The sequence below is a fragment of the Hemicordylus capensis genome, chromosome 2 (assembly GCF_027244095.1).
Source record: "Hemicordylus capensis ecotype Gifberg chromosome 2, rHemCap1.1.pri, whole genome shotgun sequence".
NCBI classification, from domain to species: domain Eukaryota; kingdom Metazoa; phylum Chordata; class Lepidosauria; order Squamata; family Cordylidae; genus Hemicordylus; species Hemicordylus capensis.
Window position 1 is genome coordinate 52,283,601 of NC_069658.1, and position 19,028 is coordinate 52,302,628.

A 19,028-nucleotide genomic window follows, 5' to 3' on the forward strand; every position below is an offset into this window, starting at 1 on the left:
ATATTTTAACCAACCAATCATCCCAAAGATAGCCTTGGGGTTATCTTTTTAACGAAAGGCGGTATATAAATGCAAAAATAAATAAAATAAATAAAAAGATCTGGAAGTTCAAATTTTCTTGTTATAACCAATTTTGCAGCACTTAATAAATATGTGAGCAACACTCGATCTATAGAAAGGATTGTTGAAGGGAAATTACAGAACAGTGTGATCAATGAGGTTAATGGTAACTGGTACCTGATCATTAGCTCAATGCTATTAAGGACTATAATCCAAAAATCTCTGATCTTGGGACAATTTCAGTGCATGTAGAGAAGTTCACTCTTCCCACACCCACATTTTCAGCAAATGTCTGAACAAGATGGATAAATATGAGGCAATCTGAGTGGTAACTACCAAAACATGATCATTTAAAAAAGATAAAAAATAGGTTGTTACCAGGGTTCATATTAAAAATGCCTCCTCCCCACTATCTTACCCACTGAGTATCTAAAACTAATCTTCACATATCAATTTATTAAGAACAAGTAAATTTTAGCCCGTTGAATAACAGGCGCTAGGAAGGGAAGGGCAAATCAGCGGCCGGGCGGACTCTGGGGGCACCGGTGCGGGCCGCCCCCGCATCACATTCCCGGCCGGTCTCCCCGGCCGGGCAAGGGCCCCAAGGACTCCCAGCCGCCTGGCTTTGGCGGCGGCGCCAGGCCTCGGCGGTGGCTCCACTGCCACCTAGGCCGGCTTCCCCCGCCACCTCCTCCCCCCGCCCGGCTTCGGCGGCGCAGCCAGGCCGCGGCCATGGCTCCACCACCGCCTTGGCCGCGCCACGTCCTCTGGCCGAGGCGGCGGCTTTGCCGCCGCCTCAGCCAGTGTCCCCCGCCGCCGCTTACCCAGCTTCTTCGGGGCGGCCGCTTCTGGCCGCCCAAGATGGCCGCCAGGTCCTGTTGTTCGTGCCTCCCTTGCTCTGTTCTGGGCATGCGCTTCACGCATGCCCAGAACAGGCGAGGCACGAATGCATGCTTGGTGTCCGTCCACGGACGGACACCAAGCGTTTTATTAGAGAGGATACGCTATTTGCTTCATTGAAAAGTCTTATCCTTTGCAGCTAATCTGAGAGGCATCCTGCTCCCTGATTTATGCAAGGCACCAGCTGGTTGACACTATCAATGTTAATCAAGTACTGCATTTTGGATATGAGGCCAGAGTAGATGCCTTACAAAATATTTTATCCCAACCTATCTCCACCCACCTCAGATAAGATAAGCTTGTTAGGCTCCCATATGCGTGACTGCACAGAGATCACAAAGAAGGAAAGCAGGTTTCTTACCTAGAACTTTGTGTGTGTGTGTTTGGCTTGTTTTTTGGATGGCCCTCTGTGCAGACACCCATCTGACTCCTCTGTGCAGACACCCACCCATCCTTTCTCACAACTATAGGTAGGTGATTCAAAATGACTCGAGGCATTCTACAAAAGAACTAAAGGAGATGAAAGTACTTCCCATCCTCAAGACACACAGTGGGGCTGGAGTTAGAGCAAATTCTACAAAGCTCTAAAAGCATTCAAAAGCTTCACATAAAGTTATAGGTAGCCATCCTGACTTTTCTAATCCTCACTGTTGCTAAAGTTGTTTGGAAACATGACGAGAGTGCATTCTTAAAGACTCAGCTTCTAAGCATGGTTGAAATCCATTATTGTTTATTTTATTTTATTTATTTATTTAATATATTTTTATACCGCCCAAAACTCAAGTCTCTGTGCAGTTTACAACAAAACAATTTTAAAAAGGTTAAAATGTTGCAATTTAAATTTTGTTGTATTTAATTACTTTTAATTAGATACTGTTTTAATAGTTTGATGTTTTAAAATAGTTTTAACATTGTTTTAAATTTAAAATTGTTGTAATGTTTTAACCTTTTTATTTATTGTTTTTATTGTATTGTTGTAAACCGCCCAGAGACTTGCATTTTATGTATGTATGTATGTATGTATGAATGTATGTATGTATGTAACATATTTATATACTGCCCCAAACACAAGTCTCTGGGCGGTTTACAAGTTTTGGGCGGTATACAAATATGTTAAAAAAAATTTAAAAAAAATTAAAACAATGTTAAAACTATTAAAAACCTTCAGACTATTAAAACAGTATCTAATTAAAAGCCTGTGTGAACAAATATGTCTTGACTGCCTTTTAAAAACTTGTAAGAGATAGGGAGGATCTTGTTTCAGTAGGGAGCGCGTTCCAAAGCCTTGGGGCAGCAACGAAGAAGGCCCATCCCCAGGTAGTCACCAGACGAGCTGGTGGCAACTGCAGGTGAACCTCTCCTCAATGGGCGGTGGGGCTCATTGCAAAGAAGATTTTCTATTAAATATCCAGGGCCTAAGCTATTTAGGGTTTTATAAGTTATAACCAAGACCTTGAATTTTGCTGGAAACTTATCGGCAGCAAGTGTAGACCATTTAAGATAAGAACATAAGAACAGCCCTGCTGAATCAGGCCCAAGGCCCATCTAGTCCAGCATCCTGTTTCACACAGTGGCCCACCAGATGCCGCTGGAAGTCTACAGGCAGGAGTTGAGGGCATGCCCTCTCCCCTGCTGTTACTCCCCTGCAACTGGTACTCAGAGGCAGCCTGACTTTGAGGCTGGAGGTGGCCTATAGCCCTCTGACTAATAGTTGTTGATAGACCTCTCCTCCATGAAGTTAACCAAACCTCTCTTAAAGCCATCCAGGTTGTTGGCTGTCACCAAATCTTGTGGCAGAGAATTCCACAAGTTGATTATGCATTGTGTGAAAAGGCACCTCTGTTTGCTGGTCTTAAATTTCCTGGCAATCAGTTTCATTAGATGACCCCTGGTTCTAGTGTTATGTGAGAGGGAGAAGAATTTCTTTCTATCCACTTTGTCCACACCATGCATGATTTTATAGACCTCTATCATGTCTCCCCACAGTTGTCTTTTCTAAACTAAATAGCCCCATGTGTTGTAGTCTTGCCTCATAAGAAAGGTGCTCTAGGCCCTTGATCATCTTGGTTGCCCTCTTCTGCACCTTTTCCAATTCTACTTTTATAGAAGTGGTGACCAGAATTGTATGCAGTACTCCAGGTGTGGCCGCACCATAGTTTGGGCATTATAATATTAGCAGTTTTATTTTCAACCCCCTTCCTAATGATCCCTAGCATGGAATTGGCCTTTTTCACAGCTGCTGCACATTGAGTTGACACTTTCTTTCTTTTTTCCTTAAGAATTTTTATTTTTATAAGGAGAAGAGATAAAAACATGATTACATCAAGAATTTCTAAGCAACAGAAGTTATACAAATGGTCTGAAATAGAAAAGCAAGAGACCTCTTCCATCTTATCACCAATTCTCCAAAGTAGTACAAAGTAAAGAGAGTCAGTACTATTAAGGAGTATATGTACCCTTAAGAAAAAGCAGCTTCTAAAAGAAAAGATTTTCAAAATTAAAAATATGTAGTTTCCTTAAATCTAAACATTACAATTCCATAATTAAAGACAGATTCTAAATATAATTGGCAGCCCCAAAGAAAGTATTATTAGAATTATAAAAGATTTGCAGATAGTACTAAAATATCTAAAGCCAGGTCTCACTTAACTGAGTTTTCAATGTGAAACCAAAATAATCAGAAAGTAGCATTTCCTAAGCCATCTCTATCCTAATTAAGGATACATTTTACTATTCCTAATCAAAGTATATGTAAAAGCTTTGTTGTCTGAATACTATGTTTACTAACTATATCAATGCTGAAAATGATTAAAATCTCTGTAGAATTGTAATGCCAAGGTCTTATCTCTGATTATAACGAAGTGGCTTGAGCTCCAAAATGCAATATGGCGGTATTCAACAAAAAATTACAGTGGAAAAGTCTTCCTACACTGCAACTTAAAGAAACATAAACTAACTGTGTTTAATTCTTCCCTCCTGTCAGATAACGATCGAACTGTTTTGCTCAAGAAAAAATTTATTCGTCCAAAAACTATAGACTGTCAAGAAAAATCTGGTCATTGCCCAGTTTAATAAAAACCAGTCTATGTTCCCAATCTTCCAGAATGAACTCAAGCCAAAAGGGCACAGGTCATTATCCAAGAGATTTCTTGAAGTGTGTGGGGGGGACAGGACACTTCTTTAATCATTTCGTATGCAAGTAATATCTTGATGTTTCCATAAAAAATTCTCTCTCTGTCTTGTCTGGAGCTAAAGTTGTGAGTCTCATGAATCAGAAAAATCAGAACCTGTGCAATGAAAAACTCCAACTCTACGTTATGCAGCTGTTTTTCAGAAAGTTCTTTCGGACCAAGAATAGACAAAGGAGGAGGTTGTTCTTCCAGACAGGAAAGTTTCTCTTCAGACAGAGCAGATCCAGGTTCTTCTGCAGCCAGGTCAGGGTTCGGAATAAAAGAACATAAGTGGTCCACTTTCATCTCAATTCAAGTACAAAAAATTTGCAGCTCTGTAATTATTGATTGTTGCAATCCAGAAAAAGAAAGCATCTCTGCTTGAAAATGAGATTCCATCATATTGGTTCTTTCCCTTTGCTATTTAACTACTTGTGTAATAAGGACAGAAAGAAAGACTAACCAAAATTGAATCCCTAATTTAAGTGTATAATGAAAATAAGCTATTTATTCCTCTGGAAATTAAAGTTAAAACCGTGTACTATGAATACGTTATACTTGCTATTAAACTAAAAATAGTTTTCCTATTTATAGAGTGACTAAAATAGCCATTAATCGGTGAGACCCTGACTTCATATTCTGAGCTTACTTATGTCATTGGTAGATATTTTGATTCTTGATTATACCATTGGTAGATATTTTAAGAAACAACAACAAAAAAAAACAGGACCAGGACCATATTCAGTAAACTTCAGCCTGCTCATACATTAACCAAATGCAATGGGATAGAGTACAGACAAAAGAAAACTCAGATTTCTTATTGTTAAAACGGTATCACGATGACCCTAAATTAAAAATTAACCATTAATAGATACAGAGTAAAATTTCAGCATTACATTGTATTGAACATGGGGAAATGATTCCCTCGTATGGCAATCAATTAAAACTACAAAATACCATTAAAGAGAAAAAGAAGGACCGACATGAATAATGACGTAACAAAATTACCAAAGGAGTAAGTCATGGGAATATGTTTCCCTGCGAGCAAAGAGTCCAAAGCTAAAAATAAGTCTGCCTGGATTTCTAAAAATAAAAAAAAGTTTTCAAGCAGGAAAAGAAAAGATTACCGTTCTCCTAAGTTATTGTCCTTTGGATTACTCCTAAGAAGTCCATTATCTCCTAAAAACGGAGATTCCTCCAAATGAAAATAACAGGATCCTTCCGCAGGCAATCAGAAGTGACCATCGTTATGAATAAACACTGCAACGAAGTTCCAAAGTTACAAATATTTCCCAGAAATTCCAGTTACAAATATTTACCAGAAACACCATAAAACTATTAAAGGGATTAAGTCATATCATGTAAAAAGAGAAAGATACTGAGTAACAAACAGCAGTAAAAAAAAAAACACCAAACAACCATAAAGAGTCCTCAGACAAAGACAAAAATACAAAGATATACAACTCTAATCAAGTACTCCAATTGTAAGAGACAGTTAAAGTCTTAGATCGTAAATCACGCTTTCCGCTGAGCCAGAAGTAGCTTTAAAGTCTTGCTGTGTTTATAATAAGGCTGCAATAAAACAGTAACTCCCCATAGAGGAACGGGAAATGCTTCAAATAGCCGTGCTTAACTGAAAACCCCAAGTCATAACAGCAAATGAAGAAGAGGAGAAAAGAGGAATGTAGTAAAGAAGAAGTCAAGATGAATGGTATATGATACTTAGCAGGATAGAAATTCGGGAACGGCAGTCCATGGATCTTAATTATACAGGTTGGTTATTAACTGCAGGTGACATGCAGGATGCTTGCAGACCCGGGTTTCTGAAGAATAATTCTATCTGGATTTGCCAGACTTCAGGGGCTGTTAAAAGGACCCCTCTCAGCTACTTGGCTGTCTCCAAGATAAGAATCTGCTCTTCCCACTGAAAGCAGCTTTGTCCAGCTGCGATATTTTAAGGAATGCAAAGGAATTGTGCAGGCACATTAAAATCCCTGCCTCACAATCGAACCACCATATTGCTGCTGAGTCGACACTTTCAACAAGCTGTCCACCACGACCCCAAGATCCCTCTCCTGGTCAGTCACTGACAACTCAGATCCCATCAACGTATACTTGAAGCTGGGGTTTTTTCGTCCCAATGTACATCACTTTACACTTGCCAATATTGAACCACATTTGCCATTTTGTTGCCCACTCACCCAGTTTGGAGAGATCCTTTTGGAGCTCCTCACAATCTGCATTGGGTTTCACTGTCTGAAAGAGTTTGGTATCATCTGCAAATTTGGCCACCTCTTTGCTTACCCCTACTTCTAGATCATTTGTGAATAAATTAAAAAGCACTGGTCCCAGTACAGATCCCTGGGGGACCCCACTTCTTACTTCCCTCCATTGTGAAAACTCAGTTTATGCCTACCCTCTGTTTCCTGTCTTTCAACCAGTTAGCAATCCACACATATACTTGTCCCCTTATCCCATAAATAAGTTTTCTCTGAAGTCTTTGATGAGGAACTTTGTCGAAATCTTTTTGGAAGTCCAGGTATACTATGTCAATTGGATCACCTTGATCCACACACTTGTTTACACTCTCAAAAAACTCCAAAAGTTTTGTGAGGCACAATTTACCTTTGCAGAAGCCATGCTGTGCTCTCCCGGCAGTGAGAGTGATATGATAGGAGTGATATGGTCTTTCCGAGATGACCCAGAGACCAACCTGGCTGTAGCATTCTGGACCAACCAGGGGCGTAACTATAATAGGGCAAGGGGAGACAGTTGTCTGGGGGCCCAACCAGAGGCAAGTCACATGACTGACTTCCCCATCCATGCACCCACCCGGGCTTCCTTCAGTTGTATTCATCCTCCAAAATTGATGTGAGTGTTAAGACCTGGAGCTACCAGAACAGCATGTCTTTCTCTAGTACCATTAAATGACTTGCATCGTCCACAATTTACAAAAACTTAAAAAAAATAATTTAGGATGATGTTCTATTGTGGCACATAGGGGATATATATAGATATATATAGATACACACACACACTGCTTTTTGTTACCACTATTCAGCCTCATTTAAGATTTCTTTACTTCATGAGCTGAGCTTCAGTGGAGGGAGGAATTTTAAAATCTTGTCTCTGGGCTACTTCAACCTTGCTATGCCCCTAGTACCAACTGCAGTTTCTGGACTACGTACAAAGGCAGCCCCACATAGAGCGCATTGTAGTCGTCAAGTCTGGAGATGACCAGCAGATGTACTACTGTTCTGAGGTCATTTATCTCAAGGGAAGACCTCATTAGTTAGAGAGTTACTTTATTTCTCATAGTTCATTGTTTGCATGACCACTTGCTCCTGTGTTTCATTCACTCTCTAGCCTTACATGTATTTTTGATGTAACATACCATACAGCTGCTTCTTCTCTTATGCTCTGACCCTTGAGGAAGAAATTGTGAGTTCTGAAGAAGGCTGCTCCCACTTTTTGGTGACTGGATCAACCTGAAGAATTCTGATTAGGATTCTTAAACAATCCAGATAGATTAGCATAAATTAAAACTAACTGTTTAATATGTTACTCTTAATTTACAAATTGCATAGACACCTGAACTCTTTCCCCCAATATGCTTCTGTTCCCTATGATTTTACAATAATAAGGATTAAAGGGTGATTGCCTTTACCATATACATTCATGAATGTGAGAAATGCTTGGTTAGGATTAGGACTGTGGGTGTTAAAGTCATTTGAAACATATTGCACCATTTCAAGGGAAATTTTATTCACTTTAGTATATAAGTCGGATTTTAGATCTTTGGGGAGGAAAAGTGACATCTATTTTACTAACAACTGAAGGTATCACCAGTTTACAATATTGAACTTTTAAAAATAGTATTATTTTAGTGACTATTTTTGTCAGGCAACATCCGGACAAAATTAGTCGCAACTAAGTTGTTTCATTGATTTCAATGGTTGTTAGTTATGATTAACTAGTCTGGATGTTGTCAGTCATCATTACCCTTAAAATGTGCAAGACTACATTAATAGTGCCCAGTAGGCTAGAGTGTTGGATGTGGCAAGCCTGCAATCAATCAATTTATTTATTTTGGTCTATGACTAGCTTAATACCAACTTTAAACATTACGAGCCTGATTTGTATTCCTCCTCAGATATTAATTGAACTTTCCAGGGGGGTTTCAGCAAAGTCATTATATTGCAGTCCCAGTTTCCTGATTATACAGCTGAGATTAGTAATTACTACCTAACTCAAAGAGGAGAATGCATGAGATAAGGACCACTTAGCACTTATATTGCACTTATATTGCCAAACAGATTCAATTAACAACTTATATTGGATTGGATCCTAACATGTATGAGTAGAATGATGTTCCATCCTCCCCACCGCAGCATTCTCCAAAGAACCTCTCCTATAGTTGGAGAACCTTCAAGAAGGGAGTAGGATTGTGCACAGGGGCTGCAGGTAGTAGACGAATCCTTGGAACTCAGGCATAGGCAATTTCTGTGATGCCACTTGCTGATACGTTAGAATCTGTTCCAAATTTGTGTTTAAGAAAAATATTAGTCTTGCAGAAAGTATAAGTGGTAGTAAAGGGCACCTGATCATATGTATAAAAGCTGATACATATTAATATCATTGTTTTATGCCAGTCAAGGATAATAATGTAATTATATTAAAGATCAAATCTGCTTACTTAATAGATTACCAAAACTGTGTCAGTTTCACAACAAATATCTGATAAATTAATTTTTCTAACTATTAAATCATGCTTTAAACAGAATGGGTTAAGAAATTCAATTCAATGTGATCCTTTTACTCTCAACTCACCTTAAATTAATTTGTGCAGAAGTTGAAAAATATAGCAAAAGTTATTCAAAGAGAGATATGAAGATTAACATTTCTCCTTTTTGAAAATATGTAGAAGTACAAGTTTAGATAGAGTTGTATTTTTAAATGTAATTCACTGTTTCTGAAAAAGTAGTCTAATATTTTCCATCAAAATTTTGCAGCTCTGCATCTAATAAATGCAAAAGACATAACAGAGCCAAAAAGCACTGAAATAGATTTGAAGTAAGATCACAATGACAGGCAAGAGCAGTTAGCCTTCAGGGCAATAGACAGAAACATATAAGTCTTGGAAGAAACATCTCAGGAGAGAGCACTGCTCTTATTGACAGGAAGCAATCTCTCCTTTCTATGAGTTGAGACAAAGACAAAAAGACAAATAAATGAATAAAAATCACATTGAGAAGGCAGGAAAGTCAAGCTTCTTCAAAGCTTCAGAATATACAATGGCAGTCACAAAGAGGTTAACATATCTCCTTGGTAAATGCATGTCTTAGAAAGTCTTGTAGAAGGATAAGTCCACCCTCCCATACTGGAAAATGAGGTAAAAGATAGACAAGAAAGGTCTTTAACTGAAGTTGGCTTGCTTTAGGTCAATAAGCTCATTAAGCTAAGTGACCTATTTTTTAACCAAGGCCACATGTACGCTCTGTGAAATATATCATTCTCTGTATCTTGATGAGATCATCTCATATGGGTTATCACTCTCATGTGCTCCAGAGGCAGGAGTATGTGAATTAGATAGAAGCTTTTAAAACCCCGAGGATAGCCCAATCCAGTTTCCTTAGTCCTGCAATCCAGCTCCAGAGACAGCCTTCTCTTGTTCCTGTTCTGAGGCTTATATCTTTATCTTTCTTATTTATTCATTTTACTTTGTCTTTGTCTTTAGTACTTGCTCTTTTGATTTTCATATCCTCATTAGTCTTCCAGCCTGAAAGAGAGAGTTCCTTATTTCTTGTTCTTCATTACTCTCTATTACTTCCTTCCTTCATTTAATGGCTCTAGCAAGGGCCAAAAATTAGGAATGTTCTTGTACCTAAGGGCAAGAATCCCACTGGTTTCCCACCCAAAAGGCTGCAGCTTTAGTTTCTCCCTCAGAGCCTTCCCTCCCATCACTTGGGCCTTGCTGCGCTCATCCATACTGGGCCTGGTCTCCATGCAGGGCCTGCATGGTTGGCAAGGAAGCAAGCTCAAGAGCAGCTAGCAGGGCCAGCGGAACATCAGGGCCAAGAGTGGCTGGCAGAGGAGCAAAGCAGAGAGACCACCACAACCAAAGAAGGACCAGGGCCAGTACCTGTGTCTGCACCGTCTAGAGCTGTGAAGCCCATACCATGCAAAATTAGCAGGGAACTTGTGTGTGCCACATGGCCTGGCAAGGATCAGCATGGCCCCAACTTGAATGCTTCCTCTGTTCCAGTAGATGCAGACATCCATTCCATGGAGGCACCTGCATCACTGGTGGGACCTGATCCACTCGGTCCCTCTCCCATAGAGACAGATTTGATAAACTCTTGCTCCTGCTGAGCCAAATCCAGCCACTCTCCCCCTGTCTAGAATTTAAACAAGAAGGTTCCACTTCCCTGGCAGACATGGTTTTAAACCATGACATCTAAGTCTCTGCAGCAGAGCAAGTCTGCAAAAGGGGGAAAGTGCAAAAGCAGGGAACTCGTCATCTTCTTCCTCCTCCTCCAGCCTTGCTTCCAAAAAATCTAAAAGAAAAAGCAGCATTCTAAACATCCATCAAAATCTCATAAGACAGCTAGAGCCAGGAATGTTGGAAAGGATAAGTTCCAGCAACATTCCTCAGAAATCTCAGACTGACTCTCCAGATGCCCACCACAATATTCCTGAGATCCCAGACACTGCAAAGCCTGTAGATACAGCCCAAGGTCCTCACATTCAAGAGCACTTTATAGCTACCCACTCTATCCCACATTTTCCCCTAGGGGATGCAGGTAATGGACATGATTCTAAGGAGGATGGGGAATAATCAGATGACCAAGCCAATGACTCCTTCACTAGTTCCCAAAGGTTCTTTATGTCAGAGGACTTCACTCCTCTTCTGAACACGAGTGTTGCAGTTACTCCCTTCCCTAGAAGAACAGCCAGCTCGTAGTCTATGGTTAAAACACTGGCAAGTAGATGCTACATCAAGATCGAATTTGGCTTTGGTCCTCTATGTCAGTTCAAAACATTTGGGGATGAATGAATCAAAGAGGTTCTTAATGAGACAAAGGATAAAAGAAGGCCCTGCTTATATCTTGTAAAGGGGAACAGGAGCCACTATAAAAGACCTTTTCAGTCCTTTCATCCCTTCAAAGCCTCCTTTAGACAAGGATGCTAGAGCACAAAGACCTTTCTGGAATCAACAATGTGCAGCCTCCAAGCCAGGAACTCAGCAATGCCCAGCTTTCACTAGCCAGAACATGACACCCAGACAAGTCCTGACTTGTGTCCCCTTCAGATTGTGGTCCGGTTCCCCAAACATTTTCATGCATGGGAGAGCTCCACCTTTGAAAAATGGGTTCTCCAGTCACTTCTCTACAGGTACAGAATAGAATTTACAGCTTCTTCTCCAGGCCGCCTCCGAAGATCACCCCGCTCCCACTCACATATCAAGCTTGCTTCAAGCAATTCAAGATCTATTAGAAATAGGGGCTATAGAACAAGGGTAGCGGGTCTGTTCTATTCTGTTCACTGTACCCCAAAAGGTTGGTTTCCTTAGAGCTGTACTGGATCGAAAGAGTTTAAATAAATTTGTGCAGCACAGAAAGTTCAAAATGGAGACTCTGCATTCAATCGCAGAATCTATCCATCTCCAAGACTATTTAGTCTCAATAGATGTCACAGTGGTTTACATGCATGTTTCTATTCACCCAGACAGTCGCACTTTCCTCCGCTTCATCTATGGAGGAATTCATTATCAGTACAAAGTACTACTATTTTGGCTGTCATCAGCACCAAGGGTATTCACAAAGATCATGGCATCCCTGGTAGCATATCTCAGGTAACAGGGGATCAGGATCTTTGCTTATTTAGACGATCTTTTAATCAGATCCCCTGATCTGCCATCAGCTTACAGGGACATAGATATGACAGTGCAAATGCTAGCAGACCATGGCTTCCATGTAAACAAGGCCAAAAGCCATCTCACTCTCATGCAAAGGATTCATCACCTGGGAGTTATAATCTATAGGGTCTTAGACAAGTTCATTCTTCCTCAAGAGCGAATTCAGAAAATTGTCAACATCATACAAAGTACTTGTTTTAACCCTAGCTTGCCATCTGGGTCTGATGGTAACATCCCTGGATGCTGTGCATTGGGTTCTGTTCCATCTGCATCCCTGCAATAGTTTCTCCTCCCCCACCAGAAGGCAATAGCACTAAAATGTCAATTGAGAGTGCAGGTTCTTCTTCAGATTCACTACTTGCTCGGGACAGCTCTCTCAGGGGAAGCAATTTTGAGCCACACCCAGAATAATTGTAAGCATGGACGCAAGCATCCTCAGGTGGAGAATGCACTGCCTTCACAATTCAGCACAGAAGAAATGGTCAGAACAGGAATGCCAGAACAGCATCAACTGGCTAGAGCTGAGGATTATACACATGACCCTGCTAGCATTCCAGTGGATAGTGAGCCACAGGAATGTGCTTATCTGGACTGACAATATTACAGCAAAGGCACACATGAACAGACAAGTGAGAATCAGATTGTGCTCTTTACACTAGGAGGCAGTACTTCAGTGAGCAGAAACAAATCTGGCATCTCTGTGGGCACACCATGTCAAGGGAGCCCTCAAAACCAAGACAGATTGGCTCAGCTGTAGAAAGTTTGACCCAGCAGAGTGGAGCTTCAAATAGACATCTGAGCAGAACACAGAACACTTCAGTCAGCCACAGGTGGATCTTTTTGCTGCCCCAGACAACGCCAAGATGAACAGATTCTTTATCCACTTCCCTTACGAGGGTGCAAAAGCAGTCAATGTCCTTTCATCACCATGGCCACCAGTTCTGCTATACATATTTCCTCCAGTTCCTGTAATCAGCTGTCTCCTATGCAAGGTACGCCTTGTGCAGGTGGAGATAATTCTCATAGCACCATATTGGCCAAGGAGAGTGTGGTTTCCAGAGATACTACACCTGGTAATATCAGAACCATGGTTTTTACCAATCACTCCAGACCTTCTCCAGTAAGGTCCCATTCTACATCACAATCCAGCATGGTTAAAGTTAGCTGCTTGGAGACTGAGTGAAACCTCCTCAGACAACATGGTTACTCCTCTAAGGTTCTTGACATCCTAGAGTCAAGAAAGCTGTCTGCTAATCGCATATACCAATACATATGGAGGGGTTTTCCTAAGATGGTGCTCTAGGCATCAGTTACAAAAGGAGAAATGTGGGACTGGAAAACTTGTTGCTTTCATCCAGGAGGGTTTGGATAAGGGATTAAAAACCAATATCCTAAAGAGAGGAGATTATCGAAAAACCCTAAGGAGACGAGAGTTGGTCTTGTGGTAGCAAGCATGACTTGTCCCTTTAGCTAAGCAGGGTTCACCCTGGTTGCATATGAAAGGGAGACTAGAAGTGTGAGCACTGTAAGATATTCCCCTCAGGGCATGGGGCTGTTCTGGGAAGAACAGAAGGTTTCAAGTTCCCTCCCTGGCGGCATCTCCAAGATAGGGCTGAGAGAGATTCCTGCCTGCAACCTTAGAGAAGCCGCTGCCAGTCTGTGAAGACAATACTGAGCTAGATAGACCTATGGTCAGACTCAGTATATGGCAGCTTCCTATGTTGACAAGCAGCCTCCCTGATAAGCTTTTTATCAGTACACAACAGGCTAAGTTTATCTAGTCACTCTCACCTCAAACGGTTCCTTAGAGGGGCTACTCTCATGTCTCCTACAACAATACATCGATTCCCAACCTCAAATTTTAATGCAGTTCTAAGAGCATTTCAGTCGCCTCCATTCGAGCCTGTTTGATCGATGTCTCTCAAGCTGTCGTTCAAGTTATCATTCTTGATAGCCATCCCTTCTGCCAGAAGAGTGACCAAGTTACAGGCACTTTCGGTCAGTGCATTCTTCATTTTCTTACACACATTCTTCAGTTGGAATATATACCAAGGAGGAGGAAAGGTGCCACCATGTTCAGGAGGATGCCAGTATGGCTAACAAGTAGAGTTAGGGAATCTATAAAAGGGAAGAAGACTTGCTTCAGTTAATGGAAGTCATGCCCAAATGAAGAGAACAGAAAGCAACATAAACTGTGGCAAAAGAAATGCAAGAAGACAATAAGGGATGCAAAAAGAGAGTTTGAGGAGCATATAGCTAGAATTATCAAGGGGAATAACAAAAACTTGTTTAAATATATCAAAAGCAGAAAACCTGTCAGGGAGGTGGTTGGACACTTAGATGATGAGGGCATGAGAGGGATTATTAAGAAGGGATAATGCAGAAAATTTGAATGAGGTCTTTACATCTGTCTTCCTGGCAGAGGATACTGACCATATATCCACTCCAGAAATGAGCTTCTCAGGCTTGGAGGCTGAAGAACTGGGCCAATTTGAGGTGAGGAGAGAAACTGTCTTGAAAAACTAAACTGTCTTGAAAAACTAAAAGTGAACAAATCACCAGGTCCAGATGGCATCCACCCAAGAGTTCTGAAGGAACTCAAAAATGAAATTGCTGTATCTCCTAGCAAAAATATGTAACACATCCTACAATCAGGCTCTGTACCAGAGGACTGGAAAGTAGCTAATGTAACTCAGATTTTCAGAAAGGGGTGAAGGGATCCGGGAAACTACAGGCTGGTTAGCTTATCTTCTGTGCTGGGTAAATTGATGGAAAGCATACTTAAGAAGAACAAAACTGTTAAAAAATATTTAAGAACAGGCCTTGCTGAAGGAGAACCAGCATGGCTTCTGCAATGGCAAGTCTTGCCTCACTAACCTTTTGAAGTTCTTTGAGAGTGTCAGCAGGCATGTGGATAAAGGTGATCCAGTCAACATAGCATACTTGGACTTCCAGAAAGCTTTTGACAAAGTTCCCTACCAAAGGCTCTTGTGTAAACTTGAGAAAGGTTCGTGTGTGGATGGGTAACTGTGTGAAAGACAGGAAGAGAGGGTAGGAATAAGTAAGAAGTGGGGTCCCCCAGGGATCTGAACTGGGTCCAGTGCTTTTTAACTTGTTCATAAATTATATAGAAGTTGGTGTAAGCAGCAAAGTGGACAAATTTGCAGATGACACTGAACTATTTAGGGTAGTGAAATCCAAAACAGATTGTGAGAAGCTCCAAAAGAATCCCTCCAAATTTAGGTGAGTGGGTGGCAAAATGGCAAATGCAGTTCAGTGTAAACAAGTGTAAAGTGATGCCTGTTGGGGCAACCCCACCCACCTCCAATTTCACATATACACTGATGGGGTCTGAGCTGGCAGTGACTGACCAGGAGAGAGATCTCAGGTCATGGTAGATAGCTCATTAAATGTTTGACTCTGTATGTGGCAGCTGTGAAAAAGGCCAATTCCATACCTGGAATCATTAGGAAGGGGATTGAAAATAAAAATGCTAATATTATCATGTTCTTACACAAATCTATGGTGCAGCCACATTTGGAGTACTGCATACAGTTCTTGTCACCGTATCTTAAGGAGGACATTGTAGAACTGGAAAAGGAGCTGAAGAGGGCAACCAAGATGATCAGGGGCCTAGAGCACCTTCCTCATGAGGCAAGGCTACAACAACTGGCACTTTAATTTCGGGAAGATATGATAGAGGTGAATAAAATTATGCATGGAATAGAGAAGAGTGGACAGAGAGAAAATTTTCTCCATCTCTCAACACTAGAAACGGAATCATCTCATGAAACTGAAGGCCAGGAAATTCAGGACCAACAAAAGAAAGTAGTTTTTCACACAGTGCATAATTAATCTATGGCAGGGTTTCTTAACCTTGGGCCCCTAGATGTTGTTGGACTACAACTCCCATCATCCTCAGCCACAAAGGCCATGTCTAGGGATGATGGGAGTTGTAGTCCAACAACATCTGGGGACCCAAGGTTAATGGAATTCTCTCCTATTGGATGTGGTGCTGGCCACTAGTTTTGATAGTTTTAAAAGGGGCTCAGACAAATTCATGGAGGACACGTCTATCCTTGTGGCTATAGGCGACCTTCAGCCTCAGAGGCAAGATGCCTCTAAATACCAGTTGCAGGGGAGGAACAGCAAGCGAAAGGGCATGCACTTACCTCTTACCTGTGGGCTTCTGAGAGGCATCTGGTAGACCACTGTGTGAAATAGGATACTGAATTAGACAGGTCTTTGGCCTGATCCAGCAGAGCTGTTCTTATATCAGCAAACACCTGTGTATTTTCTTTTCTGCCTCATTCCGGATCCATCTTTCGTTCCCAAGGCACCTTCCATCTTCCACCGGTCAGAGGACATTATATTGCCCTCTTTTTGTCTTTTTGCTCTAAGCCAAGTCACCCCTCAGAACAAGCTTGGCACAAGCTGGCTGTACCTAGGTGCCTGAAGGCCTACCTAAAATGTACTGATTCGTTCCATTCCATGGATGCACTATTTGTTTTCTAATTGTCCACTTCAATGGCTGCTTCCACCGTCTTGCCCACAAAAAGTGGCCACTTCCACTGTCACCAGGTGGATTAATGTTTGTATTTCCTTAACAAACAAGACACAGCGTATTCGGCCACCATCTAACATTACTGCCGATTCAAAAAGAACAGCAGCAGCTTCAGCGTTTTCCACAAATGCATCTTTATCTGAAACCAGTAAGGCAGCAACATCATCTTCACCATCAACTTTTACAAAGCATTACAAGCTGGACTCTAACCATTCTGCTCTTGCTTCCTTTGGCATAAGAGGGCTACAGTAAGTCCTTCCTCCTCAGTAGATTGAGGCACCCCCATCTAGTTCTTCTAGGCTGTAGCACCCACATCTGGGTCTTCTAGGCTGTGGCATGTCTCATATGATAACTCCTTGTCCAGCAGCAGAGAAGAGCATTGGTTACTTACCATGACAGCTTCTTCTTGCTGCTGAATTTGAAAACATCTCAACCCATCCATGTAGCGATCCCGGTCTACTGAAAGGAACACTCTATTTTATGCCTTTTTTTCTTGGGGGATTGGCTCTATTTAGGTTTCTGTGTTCAATACTTGACTTGGATTTTTGAAACTGGGTTGGGCTATCCATCCCAAGCTTTTAAAATCTTCTATATGAGGCATAATCCTGCCTCTGGAGAATGTGGGAAGAATAACCCACACGAGATATCCTCTAAACTAGGGGTGGGGAACCTTGGCCCTCCAGCTGTTGTTGAACTACAACTCCCATCATCCCCAGCCACAATTAGAGTTGTAGTTCAAAAACAGCTGGAGGGCCAAGGTTCCCCACCCCTGCTCTAAGCCAGCAGGAAGAAGAAGCCTTCATAGTAAGTAACCAATGCTCCTTTCTGGTTCCATAAGTGTTCTCCCCTGGTAGGTGGGAACTGCTATCAAAGGTTCATAATGACCCAGCTTGTCAGTCAGTTTAGATGTTTGTCCCATTTTTTATTCAACAGCAGATAATTGGGGCTGGCTGAAGTAGTAAGGATGTGAGAGAGAAGCTTGCAGCCAAGCTTCTGCTGCTGCTGTTAGCAAGTGATTAAATGGTGGTTGCTAAGTGTGCATTTTTGTTAACACTACCCACATGGTTCATACTAGAATGGTTCCATTAAATGACCATGCTCTCTGTAATGATCTTTGGGAGTATGTGGCCAACATACTAAACAATACAGGCCTAAGAGATTTTGGCTCAAGTGATTCCCTGCTGGATGATGAAGCAAACTACTCAGAAACTGGAATATACTGAAATGCTTTTTGTTTTTAGAATCTCAGTTTCATGCAGTTGCTTGGGATAATCACTGAATACTCCTATTAATAATTTAGGGCTACATCAAATTATCATTTCCCTTATGTACTTCCATGTACCCACTGAGTATATTTTCCTGTACAGATTATCTAATCCAAATGTGGAAGCCAATTAAACAAGCTATGCTGTTTTATGAAGAAAATCAGCTCCTCTTACACATCCTTGAATAGAATTCTGGCGACAATAATATCCCTCTGTAATAACTTTATTAACATCAAAAAGCAGGTGTTGTTTTTTTAAAAGTTGGACATCCTCAGATATAAACGCCTTAAAATGAACTTGTTTTAAAGTTGTTTATTGAATTTATAGTAAGTTTTAGTGAGTTTAATTGTGCAAAATCCTTTGTTCTGAATGAATGTGTCTTGGTTAGCTCAGAAGTTATGTAACTGTTTCTTTCTAGCTAGGCTGAATTTGCAGTGTGCTGATGAGTCCCTTATCAGCACTTAAGAGAAAGTTATTATATTGGATATCTTCACACAATTTACAGTATGTAACTGTATTACAGAGTCTGTGTTAAAAATTGTTTTCAATCATTTCTGTGGCAAGGGAACTTTGCCACAGAAAGCAGTTAAAAACGATTCCAACAATTTAAAATATTTAAAAGCAGTTTTAAAACCCTGGAAGGCCAGACCAACCAAATAGGTTTTAAGGGTTATCTTGAAGGCCAGTAAAGATTCCAAACCACGAATTTCTGCAGGGAGTGTATTCTACAGCTCAGGAGCAACTACAGAGAAGGCCCAGTGATTACTATTAAGCATCAATATTGAAGAGATTTCATATTTATCAAAATATGAAGAGAAACCTGGAAGAAGATCCATATTCTAGGAAATGTCATGTTTGGGGTTAATTGGAAATCAGAAAAGTACTACTGGGCTTTATTTGAGTCATTTCAGAATTAGCCCAAACAAATACCAGGTACTATCAAAATTCAATTTCTATACCCAGAAAGTGATAGATGTTCTTTCAAGCACAGGTATGCCTGGAGCTTGATGGGGTTTAGTTACCTGTCATAGTGCAGGAGAAAGATAGGTTCTGTTACTGCAGTAATGAGCTTTGTGGGTCAAGCTCTTATCCATATTCTAACAAACTTAAATCACTAAGTAAACTTTAAATCTTTATTCCTGAGTAAATAA

At 41.0% G+C, this 19,028-nt stretch overlaps 1 protein-coding gene and 2 long non-coding RNA genes across 8 annotated transcripts in view; 1 reads left to right on the forward strand and 2 right to left on the reverse strand.

Moving 5' to 3' along the window:
* Nucleotides 1-19,028, forward strand: part of MSH3 (mutS homolog 3) — a 205,307-nt gene that overhangs the window by 162,193 nt on the left and 24,086 nt on the right. The window contains exon 22 of one of the 6 annotated variants that reach the window (XM_053291224.1): nt 3,944-4,683. The exons of the other annotated variants lie outside the window; for them this stretch is intronic. Within the exon in view, the coding sequence (XP_053147199.1) occupies nt 3,944-3,947 (4 nt within the window). The 3' untranslated portion in view covers nt 3,948-4,683. Of the gene's footprint in view, nt 1-3,943; nt 4,684-19,028 lie in introns of those variants that run through there. 6 annotated transcript variants of the gene reach the window in all.
* Nucleotides 1-19,028, reverse strand: part of LOC128342975 (uncharacterized) — a 115,597-nt gene that overhangs the window by 42,329 nt on the left and 54,240 nt on the right. The gene's annotated exons all lie outside the window — the stretch shown is intronic.
* Nucleotides 7,030-15,003, reverse strand: LOC128342977 (uncharacterized). The gene is made up of 3 exons (XR_008315282.1): nt 14,926-15,003; nt 13,840-14,166; nt 7,030-9,909 (listed from the first exon to the last, which is right to left on the reverse strand). It is a non-coding gene; the product is annotated as an uncharacterized LOC128342977 (long non-coding RNA).